The sequence below is a fragment of the Poeciliopsis prolifica genome, unplaced genomic scaffold (assembly GCF_027474105.1).
Source record: "Poeciliopsis prolifica strain line A6 unplaced genomic scaffold, Auburn_PproV2 SCAFFOLD049, whole genome shotgun sequence".
Lineage (NCBI taxonomy): Eukaryota > Metazoa > Chordata > Actinopteri > Cyprinodontiformes > Poeciliidae > Poeciliopsis > Poeciliopsis prolifica.
The window spans coordinates 2,081,350-2,105,890 of NW_026562424.1; the positions used below are offsets into that span (position 1 = coordinate 2,081,350).

The window sequence follows — 24,541 nt, forward strand, 5'->3', positions numbered from 1 at the left end:
TAGTTTTAATTGTAAATATCTCAGTATGTTTGAAATAAGACAAAACCGACTAACTAATAACTTTCCATCAGGAAATAGCATCTTGTTCAAAGTCAATAATTTCTTAATATTGATGAAAAAGTTATAGTTTTATTGACACAGTTACCTAGCAACCCCGTCCGTTACCTAGCAACCCCGTCCATTACCTTGCAACCCCGTCCGTTACCTAGCAACCCCGTCCTAGTTCCACCTGCAGAGTATTTCACTTTGAACATTGTTTCCATGTTTACAGCTGAAATAACTAGAACTTTTTACATCAATATTTAAGGCATGTGTACGGAACTCAAATGAGACCGAAAGTATTTGGTAGTTTTGTGTTTCTGCAGGGGTTTTACCACAAAAACACGATAATTTCTGCCATCTTACACTAAAATGAGCTTCTGTGTGTTAAGATGTTTTTGAGCTGCAGATTAATTAGCGGTTAATTAATCTGCATTTAAGTGGAAGCAGATGGAGAAACAGCTAACAGAGGCGCTCCGTAGTCCCTATATTTATCTGGACAGTTTGGTATTTTAAAGAGTCTGAATGCTTGGAGGAGGTGACAGCTTGATGTAATGAAGAGGCTGAGAGAAATGAAAATGAGCAAAGCGCTCCCCCTGGTGGTCTGGATGAACACAACATGACAACTAGTGAGTGTAAACCAGAGGATTTATTTCTGAATAGAAATGTTTTATAAGGGGGAGGTGGGAAAAAAGTTCTTCTCTTTATATTAATTTATTTAATTGTTTTTTTAAAATAAAGAATAATGTGTGAAGTAAGACAAATGAAAAAGTAACAAATTTATTCTTCTGTCTGCCTGTGTTTCAAACAGTTAACTAAATACATATCAGGGCATTTGAATTGTAAATGTTCAAAATAATAATTAAAAACTAAGTAGTTTTAGTAATATTTTAATATATTTACTTAAACAAAAGTAAAGATGTAAAAACAAAATTAGTTAAGAGTTAAAAATGTTTTCAACAAAACATCTGATTTAATTTGTACTAAATTACGAATCAGACTGACAAAATGTAAATGTTATGCACAAATTCTAGTATTTAAACCAAATAAACCATAAAAAAACAGCAAATTCAAGCAGAAGAAACATATTTACAAAAATGTTTGTGAATCTGCGTTTATCATTTTGAATACAAGTGTGATTTTTACTGAATCTGAAAGCTTTTTTTATTTTCATTTTCATCCGAGTGGTTTAAAAAAAACTAAATTACAAATGTTTCACTGTTTGTTTAAAGAGAAATAAACACAAAAACTACAAATTCGACTCATTAAAAACAGTCACAACATCTCAGAAGAAAATTTTAAAAAGTTGAAAAAACAAAATATTATGAAAAAACTATGAAGAACAATTATTTAATGAAATATACAATCTTCAGCCCAGGTATTAAAACATCTACAGTATGAATAGTGTTAGAAGTCACACGAAAAACACTTAAAAAGTAGATTATTTACTTAATTCAGCTGGAAATTTACTGATTCCCTTTAAACTAAGAACCACAGGGAGAAAAAAATACAATTGATTGTAAAATATTGTTAGATACTAATTATTTTGTCTCTAGTGATAAAAAAGAAAGAACAGAAACAAACAGAAATCAGACTCACCTGTAGGATATGTTTAAGAAAAACAACATTCTGTGGTAAAACCGTCAGTCAAACTCATAATGAAACGTTCATAAACAAAAAGAGCCGAGACGCGCGCCAGAGGGAACACCGGGCGGAACCGGATACGATGGACCGATCTATGATGTCTTCAGTCAGAGGCTTCATCAAAATCACTGCAGTACAGACCTCTACAGCATCTACTGCAGAAGTGCCTTTTAAAATAGGAGTTAAAACATTTAATTTCCCTCTGGGATTAATGGAATATTTTTTTATTTGATCTGAAAACATGTCATTTTTAAAATTATATTGTTAACAAGTTTCATCATTTTGGTCTCACATTGATAAAAAGAGCTTGGATTTGTAATCAAAATACAAACGTTACGAGATTACATTTAATGAAACAGCGCCATCCGGTGGTGTCGTTGAGAACTGAACCTTAAAAACAAAACTGGAAATAGAAATCAATTTTCAGAAATCAATTTAAAAAAACAGAAATAAGTGCCTAGATCCGGCCTGGAGGAAGAGTTTAAACATTTAAACTTGGTGATAAATGTGACAAACGTTTCAGATTTATTAAAGTGAGAAAAAAATGGAATCAAATAACTTTTTGAACGGCACAGTGTACTTAGTTTACTTAGTTTGAAAGATTTTCTCTAGTATCCCTTTAAATTCAGACAGGACAACAAAAACATCAAGTCAGAAAATCTCAATATTGTTTTGGTAAAAAGAAAAATATAAATCAGGTTTATTGTCAAAATAAAAACAAGTTAAAAACATTTTCTGGCAAATTTATGACTTTTTCAATTCAGAAATTTCCCAGTTTTTCAATAAATTTTATAAGATTAATATGAAATGTAAAACTTTTCAGACTCAGAAATTTCAAAGTTCCTTTCTACAAAATTTCTCAGATTAATCTGAAAAATTTTTGAGTTTGTTTTCTAGAAATTTTCAGCATTAAAAATTTCAAACTTTCCAAGATTTTTTCAATAAAATTCCTGAATTTTTTCAAGACTTTTCAAACTTTTTTTTGGCAGAAATCGACTCCATGTTTTCTTTGTAGAGCAGCTCCAAATACGCCGTCAAAACGTCGGACTGGAGAAAAGATGCTAGTTGTATTTAACTGAGATGCGGCAGAGCAGCTTGTTTGTCATTTTGAGACATAAAACATTAGAAAACCTCATGAGTTGATGGAATTGGTCTGGTTTTGCTCCTCCTCTTCCTGCGCCCGGGTGAGCGGCTCTCGCTCGGCGTCTCCCTCCGCCGGCCGCGACCTTTTGGTCGTCTTGTTCAGCGTCCCGCCCTGCAGAGACGTCGGGACAAAACGCCGTTAGCATGTGAAGCAGAATGGGTCAGCGGGACGGCGGCGATGTCTAACCTGACTGCGGTCGACGATGTTGAGCAGAACGGAGGCGACGATGCAGCAGACGGTGTTGGCCAGCATGAAGATCATCATCCTCTGCCAGCGCCACAGCGGGATTTTAGCTTCGCTACAGGAGACAGGAAATCAGAAAAACACGACTGATGCAAGGAGAATCACAGCTGGAGAGGAAGAGGATTAGCAAAAAAAGAAAAAAACTAAAGAATAGAATTATTTCCAGAATTCTGATTTCTTTTCACAATTTAGACTTTTTTCCCCCCAAAAGCTTTTAATCTTAATTCAATTTTTTTTTTAAATTCTCACTTTTTTCCAGAATTCTGAAAATCCTGCTTTTATTCAGAATTTAGACATTTTTTTAAAATTCTTCAAAGTCAGATTCTTCTTCTTATTTTTTGCAGTGTCCTTCTTCCATAGAATCGTTTCATTACCTGGATTTGGTGCCCAAAATCTGCCCGACGATCAGGTTGGACACGCCGATGCCGACCATCTGCACGGAGGTGGCCAGGCCCATGGCTGTCCCCAGCGTGGGCTGCGGCACCACGAGGGGAATGGACGGCCACATGCTGGCCTGGAGCGAAACCCGGAGAGGAAAACCCGCCAAACGTACGGGCAGAGAAAAGGTAAAACTGTTTCAGGACGTCAGGCATCAATGGGCAAAAGGACATCTAATAAACCTTGATTTATTTTGTGAGGATGATAAACGGTGTTATGAGGATTTTGCTAGTAAAATTCTGAAAAGTGTGGCATGCATTTGCATTCTTTACTAATTCTGCCTTCAAAAAGCATCCAAACCAATCCCATGTTTCACACGTGGAACTAAATCAGAAACGCATCCGACAGTTTTCGTTCTGAGCGCTCATGTCGCCAGATGTGGCTCCATCCAGATCAAGCTAGCAGAAGACACCACAAAAGACTCACAGGTGTAATAACAGCAAATGCATGCCACACTTTTCAGATTTTTAGTCATAAAATATGTTTTGAGACTTTATATGTTTTGTTCCTTTTAAAAAATAGCTAACCTCCAACAAAAGGTCAGCTGTGCTGACCCTGAAACACTAATCATAAACATTAGTCTTGCTAACTGCTAAATGCTAGCCAGCTCAACCGAAACCTAGCAGATTAGCAGAAGTGTTCCTGGAACTGCAGTTAGTAATTATGCAGAACTTTCTGCTGGTTTATTACATAAAATACAAACGTTTTCAACTGAATGTGAAAAAATGTAGAAACTTTAGCAAGGCGCTGGACGCTAGCACTCAAATTTACACAAGTCAGCAATGATGATTTAAAGCCATCGTCTGAAATTACATAAAAATTAAAACTAAAACATTTTCCTGGTAACAGATGAGTTAAATAATTCACAGTTGATTAAAACCGTCTGAAACTCACGGCAGCGAAGGAGTAAGTGACTCCCAGCCAGATGGTGGAGACCAGAGGAGGGACGAAGGTGAAAGCCAGCAGTCCGAAGACGGGCAGCGTGAAAACGGCGCAGGCCACAGCAAAAACTCCCCGAAGACCCACATAATCCTAAATCACAAAGTAGAACCAGTCAAAGTGATTTCTGGCCAGACTGAGTCCAGAGCGGCGGTGGCTTACGATGAGGATGCCCACGCCGGCTGAGAGCACCAGCGAACTGTCGTACACGGCGCCCGCGACGTACGCAGCCTCTTTCTGGCTGTAGTCGCTGTATTTATCCTGGATGAACTTACTGCACAGGAAAGATGCATGACATGCTGAGAAAACCAAACAACTGCAGTTTTATTCATGATTCTAACATAAAACTGTCACATATGCGACTAAAATTAAATAATTACCGAAAGAACAACACACTAAATTAGTTGAAGATTATTTCAATAATCGATTAATCACCACTAATGTGATTAATCACATTAACTGTCTGAAAATAATAGCACTTTCTTTTAGAAAAAAGTGCAATTTTTTCTGAAAAACATTCTCAGAGCTGCAATTAAACTAAAAAAGTACCAAAAGCAGAAACATTTTGCATTTAATAATTACATGTGAGCCTTTCGCTGTATTGATCAGTCAAGCAGAAAGAACTGAGATGAGAATTACTGTTAGTATTTGTTTTAGCTGCAGATTCATCCTTCACTATAAATGATCATTCACTAAAGAAAAGCTTTTGTTGCAATTAAGACAATAAAAATGTTTATCTTTTAATGTACTTGTCTTAAAAAAATCAGCAGAATTTGCCTTTTTTTTAAAAATCCGATTAATCATGGGAATAATCAATTCATAGTCAAAATAATTGATTGTCAAAATAATTGATTAATTGCCAGAATATTTTGTAAAATGATTGTTAGTTGCATTGGTGCGTTTACCTGGCATCAGCGATGAAGGGGAAAATGCCGTTGTAGAAGAACATGATGGTGAGGACCAGCAGCCAGTATCGGAGAGTCAGCAGCTTCACGTCCTGAACCCTCTAAAACCAGACAAACTGGGTAAACTGGGTAAACTGGGTCCAGACGAGGCGCAGAGTTCTGTCTGAAAACGGCTCAGGAGAGAAGTTTACATCCATCCAAAACTACGTTTTCTTTATTGGGATGGAGAGATATTGATATAAAAATGGCTGAATGCTGGGATTTATTTGAATTTTCTCTCTAGAATATTTAGGACAAAGGAACCAAAGGAGGCTGCATGTATACATTTGAACCTGTATAATCTGGGCTTAGGGGAACTTATGGATATGATGGTAGTGTTGATGTATGTAAACTTCTGACCACTTTGCGGGAATCCTCTGCGATGGCCCCGTCCAGGCCCAGCTGCCTCGTGCCGATCTTGTCCAGAGCGCTCACGACGACCGCAGAAACGAAGCCGAGCACGCACAGCAGAGCGCCTGGAGAAAGACGAATAATATCGTCATGTGGAGGCAGAAACTCTTCTGCACAGGCGGTGCTTCACTTCCTGGCTGTACCTCCCCACAGCGTCCACTGCATCCCGTATTTGTCTTCAAACTTCTGCGTGAAGAAGAAGTTGAGGACCGAACCGAGACGGGAGAAGGCGAGCGTCACACCGAAGGCCAGAGCCAGCTCCTTCCCTTTGAACCAGAAGGCCGTGATGCGGTTCTGCACAACTGGGACAAGCAAACGAGGCTGCAGCAATCCCTCTCTCTCTCATGCATGGGATAAGAAACTGGACCAGATTGCTTCTTACTGGTCAAAGATCCATTGCCGGAACCGAATAATAAACGTCCCGTGAGCATGAGTGGAAGAAGGTAGGGAGTTCCTCTGAAGTGGGAGCCGAGCGCGAACAGCGACGAGCCCAAAACGCACAGAAAGGAGAAGAGAAACACCCCGACTGCAACACAGCGGCACAGCAAGCTTTCACTGCATTCATTCAGTTTTAGCATCACTTGTTACAAATGACTAAAGAAATGCTGTCACTGCATTTTAGGAAATAAAATGTTTGTTTTGTTACTTTAAAGAGGAATTAGATTGTTTATTCACATGGTTTAATGCATTTCTATAATTGTAGAAAAAAGTTTCAGTGGTTAAGAATTAAGCACAATGTGCCAATTTTTCATCAAAGTAATTGATTAGTCATCAGAATAATCGATTAGCAGCACAGATTTTAAACTCACGCAGACTCACATCGATTTCCTAATTTGTCGATCAGGAATCCGGCCAGAATCACCACCACGGCGTTCCTGGTGGTCAGACAGAGACCCGCTCACAAGACAACATCTTATGGCAAAATGAGTCGACGTGCAAATCTGCTTACGTCCAAGCATATATGGCATAGAGGAGGTTGTACTGCTCCGGACTCATCCCCAGGCCCTCCACACAGTCCACAGTCCCGTTGATCGTGGTTGCATTGGGACATGTGAGGTTCTGCAGCACGAGACGAACCAGGGATAAAGTTATAACTCGGACCTGGGACCTAAATGTCAGACATGAATCCAGCAGGTTGATCATGAGGAATCAATCGACTGATTTTACCCCCTGGAACTGGTCCTGCAGGACGCTGGGGATGTCGAAGCAGAAGTAGGAACCAAAAGTCAGGAGGCAGTTAAAGAAGAGAACCAGGAAACGATAGTAAGCTGGAAACACCAAAATACCATTAAATTAACTTACTACAAAACTTCACAGTATTCTGTTTGGATTTTATGATGAAAACAGGTTTTTGATGGTCTTTCACAAGCGTCAGCGACCTTTGAACCCCAAAAAGGAATAAAATGATCTTAAAGATGCAAAAACAGAACGATCTGTTGAAAGGTTTTTCTTAAATAAAGATCTATTATTGAGGGAAAGTCCAAACTTTTTGTCAGCTGAGCCAAAAATCATAAACTCGAAAGTACATGTGGGACAAAAAAATATCATTTTTAAGAACTAAAATTACCAAAGATTTTGCTGTTTTGGTTCCAGCATACTTAACAATAAACTGACTATGAAGTAATTTAATAAAACAAATAAAGTAATCGCAGATTTTGTTAAGAACGGGATCGTATCCAAAACCTCAAATTGTTTTTTGCACATTTCCTTATTAAATAAAAGGCATCCAGTTTACGTCTTATTTTGGGCTCGATTGAAGAAATATGAAATAATATTTAATTGTTTCTCAGTAAAAACAGGATCTAGCTCAGCCGTAATTTGTAGAGGAATTGCTGAAGTTTAAATACAGCAGGTATAATCAGATCTGGGTGACCCAATGTGAACTTTAACAGCAGCTTCAGGTGAACTTCAGGAATCTATGGAGGACCAAAACTGACAAAATTAAAAATAAATACAGAAATAAATAAATGTTTAGCAAATAAGAAAGCGCATTAATTGTTCAAAATTATAAATGTATCTTTATTTAAACTGTTCATGAGACATTTTTAGCACTAAATGAGTTTTATTTAATTGGACTGAGGGTGAAATTGGCTCCATGCAGAGAATTGCAGCTGCAAAAAAAGAGAGAAACTGACACATGATAGAAAAGTAGATTTTTACTAAAGCCCTGTTGGACAACTTCCGATTTGAGTCACATGAGTTTTTAAAGTCTAAAAAGCTGAGTGGCTCGTTTCCTGACCCGTTTCTAGGGAAGTATTGGATCCTGCGAGTAACTGGGCTTTAGCTTAAAATGCTATATGAGGAACAATTTTAGAGAAACAATCAGCACAACTGACCTTTCTCCGCCGGTTGAGCCATTCTGAGAGGAAATAAGTTTGCTATAAAACAGAAAAATGCTTCACATCCTTTGTTGTTTACGGTCTGCAGCTGCGGCAGAAGTTCAACGTCGGAAAACTCACGGTTAGCGTGAGACGGAGGCAAACCGCAGATTTACATATCATGTGGATGGAATCACTAGCATTGATAGCATTCCTGACGACGCATCCAGTTATTTGGAATTCTGCAATGACGCAAACGAACAGCGTTTTCTTCTACGTGGTTTTTAATGGCGGGAGACATTGAGCGTTAAGATCTTTACCGCCATCTATTGTTTTTTTTCTTCTTCTTTTTTTTTAAACTAACCTAAATTCTTTTAACAGTTTTCCCTTTCAGTATTAACAATTGTTTTATTTATTTGTTTAACTAATCTCTTATTCACTATTAATGTCTCCACATCATATTTTCTAATTTTTTGTTTTAATTAGCCGTTTCAATCCCTGAACTGCATACATCTTAATTGACCAGAACGGTGCTCTAGTCAAAACGATTAAGTTTTTTATTACAGCTGTCATTCAAATTCTACAATTTCTCTACGAGATGTGGTCTATAAATGAAAGCTGTAACAAAACCAAAAGAAATTGCATATTTATAATGAACTGGAATAAAAATTTACATTAATTTAATCATCCAAAATTTAAAAAAACTACTTGTAATTGGTAACAACATGATGCATATTAATATTTATGTATCTACATCCTATTTCTATTATGTTTGGTAAAGGTGTGAAATAAATGTGATAAAAAATGTTTTTATTGCTGTACCAAAATCTCACACTGACTTTTTACTTAATTTTCATTTCCTTTTTTTTACTTTAGCTATTTTATTCAATAAAGGTGAAATATCCTGGACTCCAGCCAGGAGAAACGGGCCCATAGCATCACAGATCATTTTAGTGTTAAGCATATTTTCAACATATTTTTTATTTATTTTGGTTTTTATGTTAAAAAAAAAAAAACAAACAAAAACAACTTAGTCTTAATTTGATCAAACCATGAAATTCTAACCCAAAATGTGATGTTTTTATTAGCTGTAAGTGGAAAATCATCATAATTAGCAGAAATACAAGCTTTAAAAAGCTATGAAAACTTAAATCAGATTAATACACCTGCACTAATTCAACCTTGTCTTCCTCTTTTGCAAAATTGCATTTCATTATTATTATAACTATGGCTTTTTAAAATATATATCTACATGTTTATATGCTAAATCCCAGTTTGTCGTCACAAACTTGGCTGATTTTAATCGTCCTGCCTATAAATATGTGTAACTCTTGCACTCAGTGTTTCTTGAACAGCCATCCAGTCAGATTAGATCGCTGTTCTCAGTTCTAATCCATGGAACAACAGGTGTGTAATCTGTTTTGTGGTCCACCTGGTGACAGCAGCTGCTCAGTCCTCCTTCTGCCTTTTCTAAGAAAAGATTTCTAATCCACACGTCAGCTGGGTTTCTTTAGAAAGTTTAAAAGTTTAGTAATGGACGAGTTTCTAAAGTCTTTCTTTCTAATAAATAGCCTACACGAATGCCACTGGCACTGCCACTGCAGAAATAAACACTACTGGAATTGAGGTGAAATGGAAAGCTTGCTAATAAGATCACAGAACATGTTTTGATTTTCTTAATGTATTTACTTATTTGTTCTGGTATACATTTATTTGTTTTTATTTTGTCTTATTTTTTCTTGTTCTCTTCCCCAAAAATCTGTGTAACCGCAGGGTAAACAAAACCAAGACATATTAGAGAAAAAAAAAAAGTAATAACGCAAATATAAAAGTAACAGTAAGGATGGAAAGAAAAAAGGGATCCTAACCCAAATATGTCAATATTTTTTGTTCATTCTTTTATCTAATCAGTTATTTGTTATTTTGTAGATCTATATGTTTGTTTATTAGTTTGTAATGTTCGTTCTGTACGCATTAATTGACGAATAAACGAAAATGAATAAAATAAAATAACATATATTTAGTTTTCAAATCTGTGTAATAAATAAATAGTATTCCGATCCGCCCTCCACTAAACGGTAAATCGCAATAAAAAATGAGAAAATGGTGTATCGCATTTTAGATGGTTTGTCCCTCGGTTGACTCCGTAGCGGCTACAAAAACAAAGGCAGGCTGAGCTTTAAAAATGGCTGCCCTGCGCAGAGCCGCAACCTGGGAGATTTCTGAATCAGAGGACAGCGACCTCGACCTGAAATCAGAATTAAACCGCGATGGAAGCTGTCAAAAAGAAACGACACACAGCAGAGGAGAACCGGAGGAAAAACCCACAAATCTTCCGTCTTCAGCGGCTACAAGTGACTGGAGAGCCGGTCTGCCTGCTCCGGAGGCAGCCGGCGGCTCCCCGAGCCCGGCACGCAAACGCCGCAGCCGGGAGGAAATGGAGGCGGCCAGGCTGAGCGCCAAGAAGCGGAAGGAGGAGAGGGAGCGGCAGAGAGCCGCCAGAGCCCGGGAGAAGGAGGAGAGGAAGCGGGAGCAGCAGCGGAGGAGAGAGGCGGCGGAGAGCCTCCGGCCAGAGAACCGCATCAAGAGCCTGACCGTCTGCATAGAGCCAGGTACAGAGTGACGCGTTCAGGTGCTGTCGGACATTCTGCTTCCATCCATCAGGCTCTATTAAAGTGCGTTTAATTCATCAGTAAAAATCACTGACAAGTTTATTTATTTCTGTGATTTATATAAACATGTTGAGGATCCACGTTTATCATTTTGGATCAAGAAATGATAAAAGTCTGTTGTATAAACAGACTTCAAAGTGAGAGCATAAATATAAACAGCTAACTAGTAAAAGGATCCTTAGTGATAAAGAACCAAAACTTTAACAAAGATGAAGCACTTTATTCTAGTGGAAGTTTACAAAATTAGCAAAAAAGTTGGCAAAAAGAAAAATGCTAAAGCACTAAACAAAAAAATTAGCTCCACTATTAGCAGTAGTGTGATCACCACTGGGTTTCAGCAGGTAAACTAGAAGATTTAAAATTATTTATCATTTAAGTTTAAGACTCTAAAGGACAGTATTTATGATGAGGTTTACATCATCTTTTAATATTATTCACTAATTAAGAACATACCGGAGAATTGCGTTCATTCTTCCATCATTTAATCTCCATGGAAACCATTCAGATGTCCAAAACGCCTGGGTGGGCCTAGCCCCGCCTCCTAGACGCAGCTCCTCCTCCTCTCTCTGTTCTGTGAATATTAAAGTTTAACTTGTGGTTTCTGCAATAAACTCGGCTGTAAATACTGTGTAAAAACTCATTCTGACCTCCGCAGCCCTTCTCCAACATGCCGGCTCAGACATTTTGCTGGACCGCCTGGCCATGTTGGAGTGGAGGTTCACCTTTGAGAGCCAGCGTTTGTCTCGCAGCATCACCTGGACCAGAGATCTGCCTCAGGTAGGACGCTCCCGCCTCACAGAGACTCCATTCAGGTCAACACCTGGGTTTCCATTGACCTGACAGTTGGAATCCCAAAAAGAAATTTGATTAATGAAAACGTGCAAATTTGGAAAAAAAATTTCAATAAGAGGTTTTTGCACTAAGAAGAGGTGGTTTTTATTTGGTCGTATCAAAATTGGTTTATTTTAAAAAACTGTAAAGGATACACTTTTTTTTTGCATCACACGAGTCAAATGATCAACAATCAAATGTTGCTACTGGTGGAAACTATGAAGAACTCAACAGGAAGTAGCTGGAGGGTGACGTTTTTTAATGACTTGTTGCGTGAACAAACGTATTCACGTGATTTTAATTTCTTATTTAATATCACATCATTGACAAAGTTGTGCGCTTCCCAGCAGGTCGAAGACGGTCGGGCCCGTGTGGAGCAGGAGGACCAGGTGGTTCTGGTCTTCACTCTTGATGAATTTGTGGACGTTGTGATCTCTGTGAAAGAAGTAAGCAAGCTCCTAAAAGTCGCAAAAACTTCCAAATGAAGACGCATTTGATGTCATGCTGTCCCCACTGTGGACTGTAGATGGTGGACGGCGATGGGCAGGAGACGGGGACGGTCCTCAGCCCCCTGTTGGAGTGTCTCAACCGGAATAAGGTGGTCACCATGTTGGTGACGGACTTTGAGTCGCATCACTGGTCAGTTTATTCACAGAAAATTTATGAGATTAAACTAAAAATTTCTAAGGGTTTTGGGGAAAATTTTCAAAAGTTTCTTCAATCTGCAGTGGCCCTAATTCGCCGTTGTAATTTTAAACTTATTTCCTTGTTATATCAGTTTTTCTGGTTTTCCCAACAGGATGAAGGAATATTTTCCAGAACAGATGCTGCGGACAAAACTGGGGATGAAGGATCAGGATGTGGAGGAGGTTTGTTTGCTGTTTGGGGACTGGGATTGGACTAGGACCACTGGGAAAAGAAAAAAAATTAGACCTTTTTTCTCAGAATTCCGATTTTCTGACTGTAAACTCAGAATTTTGACTTTTTCTTAGAATTCAGATTTTTTGTTTTTTTCAGAATTCCCACGTAAATCTCAGAATCAGAATTGTTTAAATTGTTTGTATGCCATCAAAAAAAATTTGTTTTTAAAACTCAAATTAACCAAATAAATTTGGGAAAAGCTTTCTGTGAGGATGAAGTACAAGTTTAGAAATCCTCAAACAAGGAAGAAACAGTTATATGATTATTTTCACATACTAACCACAAAACTGACATACACCTAAGAATTTGGGGTAATGTATTTAGATTTTGACATAAATTGACACAGAATTACAAATCTGAGAAAAAATGTCAGAATATTAAAAATGTTTGTTTTGGCACTAATCCTCTTCCGTACCTCCTAGGTTCTTGTTTACCTGCAGCTCTATCAGAACATCTCTGTGGTTTTCCTGGAGAGCTGGCAGGACATCACCGCCCATGTGTGCGCCGTCACCAAGGCTCTGTCAAAACGCCCCTTTAAGTGCGTCTTTGTTTTTACCGTAACAAATTATCTTATTGCAGATAATAAGATCTTCATTTTATTCCGATCTGACTTTTTGTTTGTCTAATTCTGTTAAATTCATTGGTTTTGGTGTTTTTGCTAGTTTATAAATTATTAGTTAAATGTTGCTCAGTTTTCATTAGTGGTAATTTTAATGTTTTTATACTTTAGTTAATTTTTAGGTTCAGAAAGTTCAAAGTATTGTATTACATCCATTGGGTAGTGAATATCATTGAGCTTCAGTTGCTAACTGACCTTTGACCCCACAGCCTCCTGACCGAGCGGACCGAGCTGCCGTTCTGCGTGGACGGTTCGTGGGCCGGCGGGGCCCGGGTTGGGAGGGACGGTTCTGGTCTGAGGGACGTCTGGGTCCGGCAGATCCAGCAGCTGAACAGGGTGAGCCCGGCGGTGGCCGCCGCTGTGGCCCAGGCCTTCCCGTCTCCGCGGATCCTGTTGCAGGTAATCAGCTGCCGCTGGAAGCAAAACCCCGCAGGTCCGGAGGATCGTAACGATTTTCTTTTGCATGTGTCGCCTGAAAGGCTTACCAGAACTCCGGTTCTGAGGCGGAGAAGAAGCGCGTCCTGGCTGGGCTCTGGGTGAAAACAGAAGGGAAAGGAAGAAGAGTTGGACCGGATATTTCAGGCAGAATGTACCGCAGCCTCACCGCGGAAAACCCTCAGCTGGTTCTGGACTGATCGGCCCGATCTGGAAACCATGCAGCCTCTTTATGGAAAAGAACGTCTTCTTCTGGTTTAATGTTAAAATGAATGACAGAGTATCAGGGCCATTGTACGGAACAAAGGAGGAACACATGCTTGAAAAAAAATCCAGGAAATTTCTGAGTTTGAAAAGTTGAAAATGAAATTTTGAGATGGATCTCAAAAAAGAAAAAGAAAAAATCAGTGTTTGAAACTCAGAAATTTCCAAGATCTTTATATGAAAAAATTTGATCTTAATCTCAAAATTTTCTAAAAAACCAAACAAACTGGAAAATGTTTGAGTTTTAAAAGTCAAAAAGCTTTTATAACAATTCTAATGTCAAAATTTCAGAATTTGTTTCCTAAAATTTTTGACTTTTCCATCTAAAATGGCCTTAAGACAGTTGTATAAATGTAACATTAATTATGTATGTAAATAAATAAGTTCTGTTTTAATGAAGAATGAAAATGAGCTGGTTTTCCAAACACATGCGTCTCCATTTTATGTAAATCATGAAATAAAAGGGACTAAAAGTCTTTTGCTTGGATTAAGATCTTTGTGATATTTTTTATTTCCTTTAACTTTTCCACCTGTTTCTGTGACAAACCAACACAAGGAAGAAACTAACTCACAAGTCAAAGGCCTAAATTCGTCCTTTTGTGTTTTACCAGCTGACAGTCGATTCGGTTCGATGTGGGACCGAAACATAAATCCCAGAAACACACAGAGAGGTTTGTTATTGAAAAAGTCCAAGAGGTACAAAAACTTGAATAAAAACTGAAACTAGAAACAAAACTTCATTATTTGTTGTTTATTTTTACAGGACTGTAAGAAAATTCACAATCAGATGTTTACCAATAAATAGAAAAACAGAATTGGCAAAATCTCATCTGATATTCAGTTCAAAGATAGATAAAAAAAAAACACTTATAAAAATACTTTTACATTATTATAAACAGACTATCCCTGAGAATAAGTTTCCTGGTTTGCTTTTTCAAATCCAGCCTTTTCCAAAGGCTTGAGCAGTGGCATTTAAAAAATAAAAAAACATCTAAATAAAGACACAAACAGATTAAAATAGGAAGTTCAAATAAAGAGAAACAAGAGCTGATTGTTAGGCCTGCAGCAATAAACCATAAATCAATCGCACAATAAATCAAAACAAACCCTATTTGCATTATTTTTCTCTTTTCTCTCTTTCTGGCTGGTAAAAGTCTTCAGTCTGTTCAACTCAGTTTTGAAGATTCAAAATGTCTTCCAGTTCCAGTGTTAAATGTTTATCAGAATTTAAAGTGTTCTTGCATTATTATTGCCTTTATATTACTTGACAATGATCTTCAGACACAAATTATTGTTTATCACAAGAACTTTTGGGAGAATTTAGCATCACAGAACTTTTTGTTGTTGATGTTAAACGTCGACGAGATCACTGCAAAAAATAACAATAGTTTCTACTGCAAATATCTCAGCACACTTGAAATAAAACAAAACTGACATACAAGTAACTTTTCAGCAAGTTGTACAAGTTTGTTTTAATAAGTCAATAATTTCTTAATATTGATGAAAGTTTAATCAGTAGATTATTTTACCTTTATTATAGGGAAAATGTTTTGTGACACATTGAATAATCTGACAAAGGAACTAAAACGTTTTGATCAATATTAAGGAATTGTTGACAAAAATAAGCTGCTATATTGTTGAAAAGTTAAATGTTGGTAGTTTTGTCTTCTTTCAAATGTACTAAGATATTTGCAGTAGAAACTAAACCAAAAGTACTTGTAAGGTTTAGTGTTTTTGCAGTGCAGTGAGCGTCGATCAGAGCAAACATGGCAGTAGTAGAAAACGCTGTGCAGCACAAACGCAAGCGGGTCACGTCCAGCGGCATCGTTTGCACTGATAATCCTCCGGGTCGGAGCAGCAGCTGTCGTAGTCGCTGCTCGGCGGAGTCGGCGGACAGTGGCATGCTGTGGGCCGATCCCGAGGCGCCGGCTCGACGCAAGCACTTGGGCTGCAAGGCACGCTTGTCTCCATGCAGTCATCGTCCTCGGACGGGTCCGGGCCGCTGCTCAGGCAGAACACCCAGTCCAGTTGGCTCTGCAGGACGGTGCGCAGGCCCGGCGGCAGCTGCAAAGCGTCAACCACGTCGGGGCAACTGGGCAACATCTGGCGGAGCCGGGCGCAGCAGAGGTACTGCAGGGAGGTCGGCGCGTAGCAGGCCGACACCACCTTCATGCTGCTCTTAGCGGCCGTGGAGCAAACCATGGGGTAGAACTTCTTGCTCTGCAGCCTGGTAGCAGCCACACCTGTTAGCAAGGCATTTATCTGGTTAGCTTCAGAAATAATTCAGAGAAACAAATTTGGAAAAACTTTGTAACTATATATAGTATTTTTAGGTAACAATACTGTATGTAGCATTATAACAACATTAGCATAGGTGGTCCTCACCACTGCTGAAGCAACTGAATTAAATTTGATAAATTTCTCAATAAACAAATATTAAAGTTCTTTGTTCAAATTCAAGCATTTGATCACGGTGGTGAGTTTGCTGCTGCTTTGGGTCAGCTCTGCATGTCACGAAGAGATGCTGCAGTTCTTACTGAGTCTGGGATGGTTATCTCTCATACACTGAATAAAAGTGGTCCGACTACACGGCCTTGAGGAACCCCACGTTTGATCTTGGTTCATATTTCAGTTTCATAAAGACGGGAACCATTTTGCTACAGCAGCAAATCGTCCCACATTATTTACGCCACTTAAACCTTAAATCAGAGCTTCAACTGTTACCTATGCAGTGCCGATTCTTGTAGAAGGTCAAAGTGCCGTGCCAGGTGTCCAGGTGAACTCCTATGACCGAGCCTTGACCGAACCGAGGGGAGAACTTCACTTTGTCTCCTTTGTGTTGGAGCAAACCTTCAAATAAACATTATTCTGGGTTTAAAATCTGCTCACATGGATAAAAACCCATGTATGTGAACAGGAAGCGGTCTAACCTGTGTATGAGAGGCCCCAGCTGTCCTCATCGTGGCCCAGCAGGCTGCCAAAGCTGAACTTGAACTTATCCAGGTTCACCTCAGAGGTTCCGACTCCAACCATCTGCAGAGACAGAAAATACATCAGCATTCAGAGTCTTACAAAGGTTTTCATGTCGAGCCCCATCACTGGGATCTAATACCTAATATTATTAATAAGAGATCGCTGTGGTATATTAGTTAAGCTGCTTTTAGCTAATCAACACAGCGGTGGTTGATTAGCTAATTAAAAACCCTTTTTAAAGGGTTTTAATTCCACATCAGGTTATGGCTGCCAAAGTCAAGCTAGCATAACTGGCCTATTTCCCTCCCTTTTTTTCTTAGTTAAAACTTTTTCCTGACCTTCTTATTATCTCGTAACAGTGGAGATAATCAGTAGCAAACACCTGCATCCATTTATATTTTAAATATCAGACATACGTTTATGATTTAGGACATTATTTTGACAATTTGGCAACTAAAAGCTAGATGCTAATCATCGTCTGCTTGCAGATTTTTGCCCTCTAGACATGAACTGGGGCCCAGATCGGGTCCAGACATGACCTGGGGCCCAGATCGGCTCCAGACGCGACCTGGGCTCAGATCGGCTCCAGACGTGACCTGGGGCCCAGATCGGCTCCAGACGCGACCTGGGGCCCTGATCGGCTCCAGACGCGACCTGGGGCCCAGATCAGGTCCAAACACGACCTGGGGCCCAGATCGGCTCCAGACATGACCTGGGGCCCAGATCGGCTCCAGACGTGACCTGGGGCCCAGATCGGGTCCAAACGCGACCTGGGGCCCAGATCGGCTCCAGACGCGACCTGGGGCCCAGATCGGCTCCAGACGTGACCTGGGGCCCAGATCGGGTCCAAACGCGATCTGGGGCCCAGATTGGCTCCAGACATGACCTGGGGTCCAGATCGGGTCCAGACGTGACCTGGGACCCAGATTGGGTCCGGACATTACCTGGGTTCAGGTTTTAACGATTTAAAGCAACTGACCATGTCGGTTCCGTAGACAGGTGAGGTCATCTTCACCTCCCAGTAGTGCTGGCCCTCTGAAAGCTCCCGGTTTCCGCGGATGGCCGCCGTGCCGCAGCTGTAGTCCGAGTGGAAGTTCACCTTCCTGTCGTCGCAGCTGAGGAAGACGCCAGACGACTTGCAGCGCTCGTCCCAAACCCAGTCAAAAACTGACAAGAGAAGAAGAAGAACGTGTTTATTCTCAAAAGCAGAGCTCAGTGACAACGGAGGGCTACAAACTATTAAAGAGTTGATTTTAGATGAAGCTGCACCTTTAAAAATCATAAAGTTAAATAATTTCAAATATTCTAATTTATCTATGCTGAAATAATAGTGGAGCTAATTTTGTGTTTAGCGATGTAGCATTTCTTGCTAACTTTGGAAACATTTAGCGCTCTGAAATTTCTCTAATAAGAACTAATTTACTTGACTGTTTTGAAACTTTTCAGCAGAATAATTTGTGCTAAATGTAATAATTCTTCCAGTTAGTCAGCTGTTTATATTTATGCTTTTATTTTGAAACCTGTTCACACAGCAGTTCCATTTCCTCTTCTATCATCTTAAGAAACTTTATTGAATAAGTTGCAAGTGAACAACAAATGAATGAATGAATGAATGAATGAATTAATTAATTAATTAATTTAACAGGAAAATATAAAGCACAACTTCAACATACTCAAATAAAAGTAAAAGGTATTTGGTAAAAACTAAAGTACTGAGTAATTGATCAGATTATCTTAATATTTAAAAATTACATCATCAGATGAACCAAAATATAAAGTTAAGTGGAAATTTTGAGATTTTAAGGATCAAAATGACAATAATTCAGAACAAGAAACTTTTCCAAATCAGTTTCTCTCAATAAAAAACGTATAAAACTTCAGCAGAAACTGCAGGCCTGAATCCACTGAACTTTGGGTTGAAACGTTTGTTTTTCACTCCGTTGGTAGAAAATCCAGGAATTTTACTCAAATAGGAGCAAAGATAACTCATGATGAAAAGACTCAAGTTAAAATTAAAAAGTACAACTTTTTTATTTATAAATGCTCCTAAAAGTAAAAAAGAACAAAACAAGTTAACCATATAAAGGTAGTTAATTAAATATAACTACTTATTACCCGACTCTGCAATAAAATAAAAGTAAAAGTTGTTATTGTGATCATCCTGACCTAAATATGCTCCAAATCCATTTACATGAGCATAAATGAACTGAGATTCGGACAGATGGAGAGAGACATGGTGAGTAAAACCACATTTAACTGGATAAATCATGATTTATGTTCATTTCTGGCTTTGTTTCCAGGCTCGGTTTCTGCAGTGCGGCTCACCCTGGTCCTCCTCCCTGTCGTCAGCGGCCCATAAACTCGGGTTCAGCTCCTCCTGCAGCTCACAGATGGAGAACGATTCCCGCTTCCCTGGCGCAGCAAAGGGCAGAACCACAACCTCAGAACCGGCTCCGACCAGCTGATCCATCTCAGAGTCCAGGTCACCGATCTGAGAAACAAACAACACGATGTGAGTCTGGATGCGTCGTCCCAGCAGAGCAGACTCAGGCTTGCATTTAGCATTTTTGTCATTTCTCCAACAGGCAGGAATCCAAAAGAGTAAAAAAACAGGTTTGTTGTGCCTGAGGCTCCGGGTCCAAACCCAAACGACTGGCTAAACTTTTCAATAACAGAAACTGCAGGTGAAGTTTGTTTGTTTTTCATTCAGTGGGAGGAAAATCCAGAAATTTGACTCAAGTAAGAGTAAAAATACTTCATAATAAAATTACTGAAGTAAAATAAAAAAGTACAGCAAAGTAAAAATATAGGTTATAATAAGTTACTCATGTAACAAAGTAAATGTAACTAATTAGTACCCAGCTCTGCCCACCACTCTTCTTTATTGTTCTGCACAATTTAAATTTGTGCAAAAAAATCATATTTTTCAAATCCAAATAATGGAAAAGCTTAAAGAAATGTTGCACATTTAGCATGTTTTCCTCTGCTGCCTCACCTGAGTCACTGATTGGCTGTCCCACTCCTCCCTGTGTCCAGCTGTCATGACATCTGCGTCCTGCCGGGTTTCGCTCCAGGCCACATGTCGGGTTTTGCCGCTCCGGCTTCTTCTCAGCATGGCGGCTCTGCAGGGCGACAACGTAAAGCCTGAGGACCAGCTGGCGCCAGAGCTGGACGCCATGTGACCTCTGACCTGCTGGCACGCCACAGACTGGGCCTCTCTGCAGCAAAGCTCCACCGAACCCGGACAGATGCAATGTTTTGGTTTTTCTTTTGCTAAAATAAGATTTAATTTAGATATAACGGCCTGTTATGGCCACTGCAGGCAGAGGACAAAAAGAAATGAATTTAATACATTTAATTTAAAAAATTACATTTCTGAGTTTGAAAACTCAAACATTGCTAGAAAAACATTTAATGTTTGAGATTAATCTCAGAAGTTTTCAAGAAAAATGAGAAAATTTCAGAAATTTTGTTTCTTGAAAAACATGAAATTTTCTGGGTTTGGAAGAAAAAATAACAGAAGTTTTGGGGTTAAGCTAATAATTGTTTTAGAAAACAACATGGAAATTGCTGAGTTTGAAAAGTTGGCACAGAAAAAAAAATCTAAGATTTAAAATTTTGTAAAGTCACAAATTTACAAAAAAAAATTTTTTTTAAAGTTGGAATTTTTTTTTACGTGAAACGAAGAAATGGTTGTTTTCTAGAAAAATTCTGAGATTAATTTTAAAAACTCCTGAGGTTTTTCTAGCAAATTTCTGACTTTTAAAACTCAGAAATTTCCTAATTTTTCTCAAAAATTTCTCAGCTTCATCTCAAAATTTCTGACTTTTCTGGCAGGAATTTATCCTTCTGTCTTCATAATACGCCGTCGTTTGGATGGGATTTGAAGAAGCCTGTTTTTTCCTGAAAATATTCACCTGGTTTGATTTTATTCTCTGTTTTAATCCTCATAAATTATGAAAAAACACAAAACCTGACCAAATATTTTTGGTTTCTGGAGCAAATATCTTGCTAATCTTGAAAAAAGACAAAAATAACTTTCAATTAACTTTTCAATAAACTTGTTTTGAGGCAGTAATTCCTTAATATTTATAAATAATAAACACATGCTCCATCAGCAGATTATTTCCCTATAAATGTCTTATTAAGTGAAATAATTAAAAATTTAAAATGTTTTTAAAATCAATATTAAAGATTTACTGACGTCACTCAAGCTCCTGTTTCTGGATAAAGTTTTGATTTCATTTCAGATGCACTAATATATTTGCTCCAGAAACTAGACCTAAAAGATTTGCTGTTATTTCATGATTTGTGAGGAATGAAAAGTGAATATTTTGTTTCTGAATAACTATAATTTTACAAGAAGTGATGGAAAAGTGTTTTATTTTTCTAGAAAGTCTTTGAGATGAAGTTTGTTGAACTTTGTTTGCTTTAGATGCTGAATAAAGTGCTAAAAGTCCTACAGTTTGAAAATAACTCAACAAAAATATGAATAAATGCATCTCTGAACAAGATAACAGGAAGATATGATTCACACATGTTTATATCTGGGAACCAGAACTTGTGATCGTTATAATTATGTTTATGTAAACAGAAACTGGACCCAGTGACGAACCCTGAACCTGACAACTGACCCCTGACCCCTGACCCTGACCCTTAACCCTGACCCCTAACATTAACCCATCTGGGATGCATTTATTTCACACTGTCTCTTTAAGGATGAAAGGAGGAATTTCAACACTACCTGCGTTTCCATTTCCATATAATTGCACAATTTGACATTGTGAGGATGAATACAAAAACAACTTCCAAAAACAGTTTTTGGATTAAATGTTTGGTTTTCTAGAAACACTTTGAATCACACAATAAGGAACCGGATGTTGGATTTGGTGCAAACCAGGAAGAAGAACCAGACAGGAAGTAGTTGGAGGAAGATGGCGTCATGTTTTCTAAAGACTTATCACGTAAACAAACAAATTCACGCATGATTTTAATTGCGCATCTCATGTAATGGAAACGGCGATTACAAAAGGGTTTTTTCAACATTAGCAGAATATCAACAGTTTTTGCTCATCTGTAATGAAACTCCATCATTTTTGCATCAAAGCCAAACGCAGTTCAAGAACCTGCAGCCCAGTTTACAACAAGGTGAAATACACTGAAAAAGACTTTTTAGTCTGACAAAGACAAAAATCAAATTGCAACATAAATCATTCGACTGATGCGTCAAAATAACGAGGATCATTTTGAATCCTTCATTGTTTTCATTATTTTTAAAGCAGCTGCTGATTCAATCTCCACAAACAGACACTTCTGTGTTTCCTAACTCTAAAATCAAACACTCAATAATGTATATCAATAATTCCTGAAGTTACTCGCTTCCCTGATCGGCTCCCTATGCTGCTTTCATAACTGCAAAACACAAAACCTGACCAAGTAATTCAGTTTAGTGCAAAAACATTTAATCATTTGAAATAAGATAAAACTCACTTAGAAGTAGCAAAATACAGAAGCTCATATTTTTCTGACAGACTATTAGAGCCACGTGAAGAAAATTTTAAAAATAATATCACAACAGGAAAGTCATAATAGTAGAACTTTAGTATTATGACTTTATGCTTGTAATGTTTTGGCTGTATTGTCACATTACTATGACTTTGTTCTCATGCAGGTTTATTCTTGTAATTTTATTTTTTTAATTTTTTTAGTATGGCTCTAATCCTCTGTCATATTTTTCACATATAGGTGAAAATGTATAATATGTTCATGAAAAAGTTTATTTTTCATCAATTCTTAACTCATAACAAGCTCCTATTTTTTGCTAAAAACCTGATTGTTCGTTAGTTTTGTCTTATTTCAAGTGCACTAAGATATTTGCAGTAGGAACCAGATGAACAGGATGTTGTGTTTCTGCAGCGCGGCGCTGCGGTCTGGACCTGATGACGTGTTAATGCCAGACCTGAGCAGCAGCTGGTCGCTTCCTGTCCAAGCAGGTGCAGGAGACGATTGCAGTTCATTTAGATTAGTCAGTCTGGAGCAGGTCTCCGTTTAATTGGGCCTTACCCTAAATACCGAGGCGGCATCTGGAGGTCTGAGTCAGGACTCAGGCAGAAGAACCACAGAATAACCATATCTAAGCTGCACTGCCAAGAATGTAAAGAAATACTAATAGAAAGATTCAAATAAAATCAAGAAATTAAAGTTGTCTGGATTTCTTTGTTGTTTTTTTAACAATCTGTATTAAAAAAAATTTCATTTATTTCTTAAATTCCTTTAGGATTTGATTGAACAAACGTATTGATGGCTCTTTCTTTAAAAACATCAAAATCAATACATTAAATCGGCTTTTCAGTAAAACTTTACATTTTTTCCTCAACTAGAAAACAACATAAAATATGATGTTTAATCAGGATAATAACTTTGATTTCTTTGCACCTGTGATGTTCAGAGTTGGGTAGTAACTGGTTACATTTACTCATTTACCTCATGAGTTGTTTTATTATGAAGTATTATTTCCCTTACTTGAGTAAAACGTCTGTATTTTCCACCCACTGAATGAGAAACAAACTAGTTTTAACCAGAAATTCACCAGATTCAGACACAAACCTGCACTTTCTGTTCAAGTTTCTCAAGTTTTTATTCAAACATTTTCTTTTGCCTGATTTTGTTATTTTTTGTTACTTATATGAGTTATTGTCATTTTGGTTCTTAAAATGCCAACATTTTCATTAAACTTCATATTTTGGTCCATTTGATTCTGCAGTTTCTGAATATTAAGGGTTTGATAATTTCATCAGTTGTTCTGCCCTTTTACCAAATACTGTTTTATTCTTTCTTCAGTCATTTTTTGGTGGCTATGTTTGAGTTTTACTTGAATATAAACATGTTGCAGTAATGCTGCTCTGACTTGAATATCATTTTTGATTCTCTGTCAGCCAAATTTGTCCACCCCTGCTGTGAAATGTTGATTTGTTTTTCTTCTTTTAGTTCCTCTATTTCAAATTGAAGCCATCAGCTGCCAGTTCTCTCCAACAAACTCTGATCTGCTGCTTCTGAGCTATAAACTCCAGATTTTTACCTTCTGTGGTGAAATAAGCAGCTTACATTCAGAAATCCAGAGAGTTTTCCTACCTTACTGAGGTCTCCATGAATGTTGTGCTGCAGAGGCTCATGTGGATCCCTGTCAGTGTGACAGCTGCAGCCTTCAGTCTGTCCCACTTTCTGCAGGACAGAAGTAAACAGAACCCGTCCACGCCCACAGCTCGCTCCTATTGGATCAGAACCAGGCAGAGGAGGAGATACTGGACTCCTTCTTCCTCTGCAGCTGAACTGCAGCTGATTCAAGGCTCGTCATGTGACGCCTGCTGACCTGAGCACTGCAGGCTGAACAAAACCAGCAAGATATAGGAGTTTAACTGGCAGGTGGTTAATTTCACTTAACATGACAGCTGAGTGCTAGGATCACACTAAAAGTAACTAAATTATAAGGGTAAATTATAATAGTACGGCTTTATTCTTGTAATAGAGTGATGAATGTTCACCTGAGCACTTTAGGAGAAGAAAACAAACAACAACAAAAACAATCTTACCAAGTAGTTTTGCTCCAGTTAGTGCAAATATATTAGTTCATTTAAATGAGACAAACTTTCAAGTAACTTTCCAGAAAGATACAGAAGCTTGTTTTAAGTAAATATTTTCTTAATATT

General features: G+C 38.2%; 3 protein-coding genes across 7 annotated transcripts; 1 reads left to right on the forward strand and 2 right to left on the reverse strand.

Annotated features, from left to right (window-relative positions):
• Positions 1–1,137: 1,137 nt before the first annotated feature.
• Positions 1,138–8,342, reverse strand: mfsd1l (major facilitator superfamily domain containing 1-like). Of its 3 annotated transcripts, XM_055058038.1 has the most exons (14): positions 8,139–8,341; positions 6,970–7,070; positions 6,752–6,861; positions 6,622–6,677; positions 6,185–6,328; positions 5,946–6,104; positions 5,752–5,867; positions 5,353–5,453; positions 4,610–4,721; positions 4,403–4,540; positions 3,445–3,584; positions 3,014–3,125; positions 2,815–2,938; positions 1,138–2,730 (listed from the first exon to the last, which is right to left on the reverse strand). In XM_055058038.1, the coding sequence occupies exons 1-13, from the start codon at positions 8,158–8,160 to the stop codon at positions 2,816–2,818; spliced, it is 1,434 nt and encodes a 477-aa protein (XP_054914013.1). In that variant the 5' UTR covers positions 8,161–8,341; the 3' UTR covers positions 1,138–2,730; position 2,815. The 3 variants fall into 3 exon arrangements, with proteins under 3 accessions (XP_054914013.1, XP_054914014.1, XP_054914012.1); XM_055058039.1 differs by having other exon boundaries at positions 1,138–2,938; positions 6,970–6,994; positions 8,139–8,342; XM_055058037.1 differs by having other exon boundaries at positions 1,138–2,938.
• Positions 8,343–10,294: 1,952 nt separating this feature from the next.
• LOC129377848 (probable crossover junction endonuclease EME2) lies at positions 10,295–14,548 on the forward strand. Of its 2 annotated transcripts, none has more exons than XM_055058044.1 (8): positions 10,295–10,732; positions 11,448–11,569; positions 11,971–12,069; positions 12,150–12,262; positions 12,423–12,492; positions 12,967–13,082; positions 13,373–13,562; positions 13,643–14,548. In XM_055058044.1, exons 1-8 carry the CDS (start codon positions 10,306–10,308, stop codon positions 13,796–13,798), a joined length of 1,293 nt encoding a protein of 430 aa, XP_054914019.1. In that variant the 5' UTR covers positions 10,295–10,305; the 3' UTR covers positions 13,799–14,548. The 2 variants fall into 2 exon arrangements, with proteins under 2 accessions (XP_054914019.1, XP_054914020.1); XM_055058045.1 differs by having other exon boundaries at positions 11,974–12,069.
• Positions 14,549–14,598: 50 nt separating this feature from the next.
• On the reverse strand, positions 14,599–24,071 carry spsb3b (splA/ryanodine receptor domain and SOCS box containing 3b). 2 transcript variants are annotated; one of them, XM_055058047.1, is made up of 7 exons: positions 23,967–24,071; positions 19,831–19,957; positions 19,161–19,326; positions 17,815–18,002; positions 16,793–16,895; positions 16,587–16,712; positions 14,599–16,105 (listed from the first exon to the last, which is right to left on the reverse strand). In XM_055058047.1, exons 1-7 carry the CDS (start codon positions 24,005–24,007, stop codon positions 15,672–15,674), a joined length of 1,185 nt encoding a protein of 394 aa, XP_054914022.1. In that variant the 5' UTR covers positions 24,008–24,071; the 3' UTR covers positions 14,599–15,671. The 2 variants fall into 2 exon arrangements, with proteins under 2 accessions (XP_054914022.1, XP_054914021.1); XM_055058046.1 differs by lacking the exon at positions 23,967–24,071 and having other exon boundaries at positions 19,831–20,376.
• Positions 24,072–24,541: the final 470 nt, after the last annotated feature.

Coding starts and splice junctions, on each gene's coding strand:
- mfsd1l (XM_055058038.1), bottom strand. CDS start 8,160: ATGGCTCAACCGGCGGAGAAAG. Junction 6,678..6,751: donor TATGCCATATATGCTTGGAC/GTAAGCAGATTT, acceptor TCTGACCACCAG/GAACGCCGTGGTGGTGATTC. Junction 4,722..5,352: donor CCCTTCATCGCTGATGCCAG/GTAAACGCACCA, acceptor TTTCCTGTGCAG/TAAGTTCATCCAGGATAAAT.
- LOC129377848 (XM_055058044.1), top strand. CDS start 10,306: ATGGCTGCCCTGCGCAGAGCCGCAACCTGGGAGATTTCTGAATCAGAG. Junction 12,070..12,149: donor TTGTGATCTCTGTGAAAGAA/GTAAGCAAGCTC, acceptor TGTGGACTGTAG/ATGGTGGACGGCGATGGGCA. Junction 13,083..13,372: donor CTGTCAAAACGCCCCTTTAA/GTGCGTCTTTGT, acceptor TTGACCCCACAG/CCTCCTGACCGAGCGGACCG.
- spsb3b (XM_055058046.1), bottom strand. CDS start 20,013: ATGGCGTCCAGCTCTGGCGCCAGCTGGTCCTCAGGCTTTACGTTGTCG. Junction 16,896..17,814: donor CTGTCTACGGAACCGACATG/GTCAGTTGCTTT, acceptor CTGTCTCTGCAG/ATGGTTGGAGTCGGAACCTC. Junction 16,106..16,586: donor CAAGAATCGGCACTGCATAG/GTAACAGTTGAA, acceptor CCTTGCTAACAG/GTGTGGCTGCTACCAGGCTG.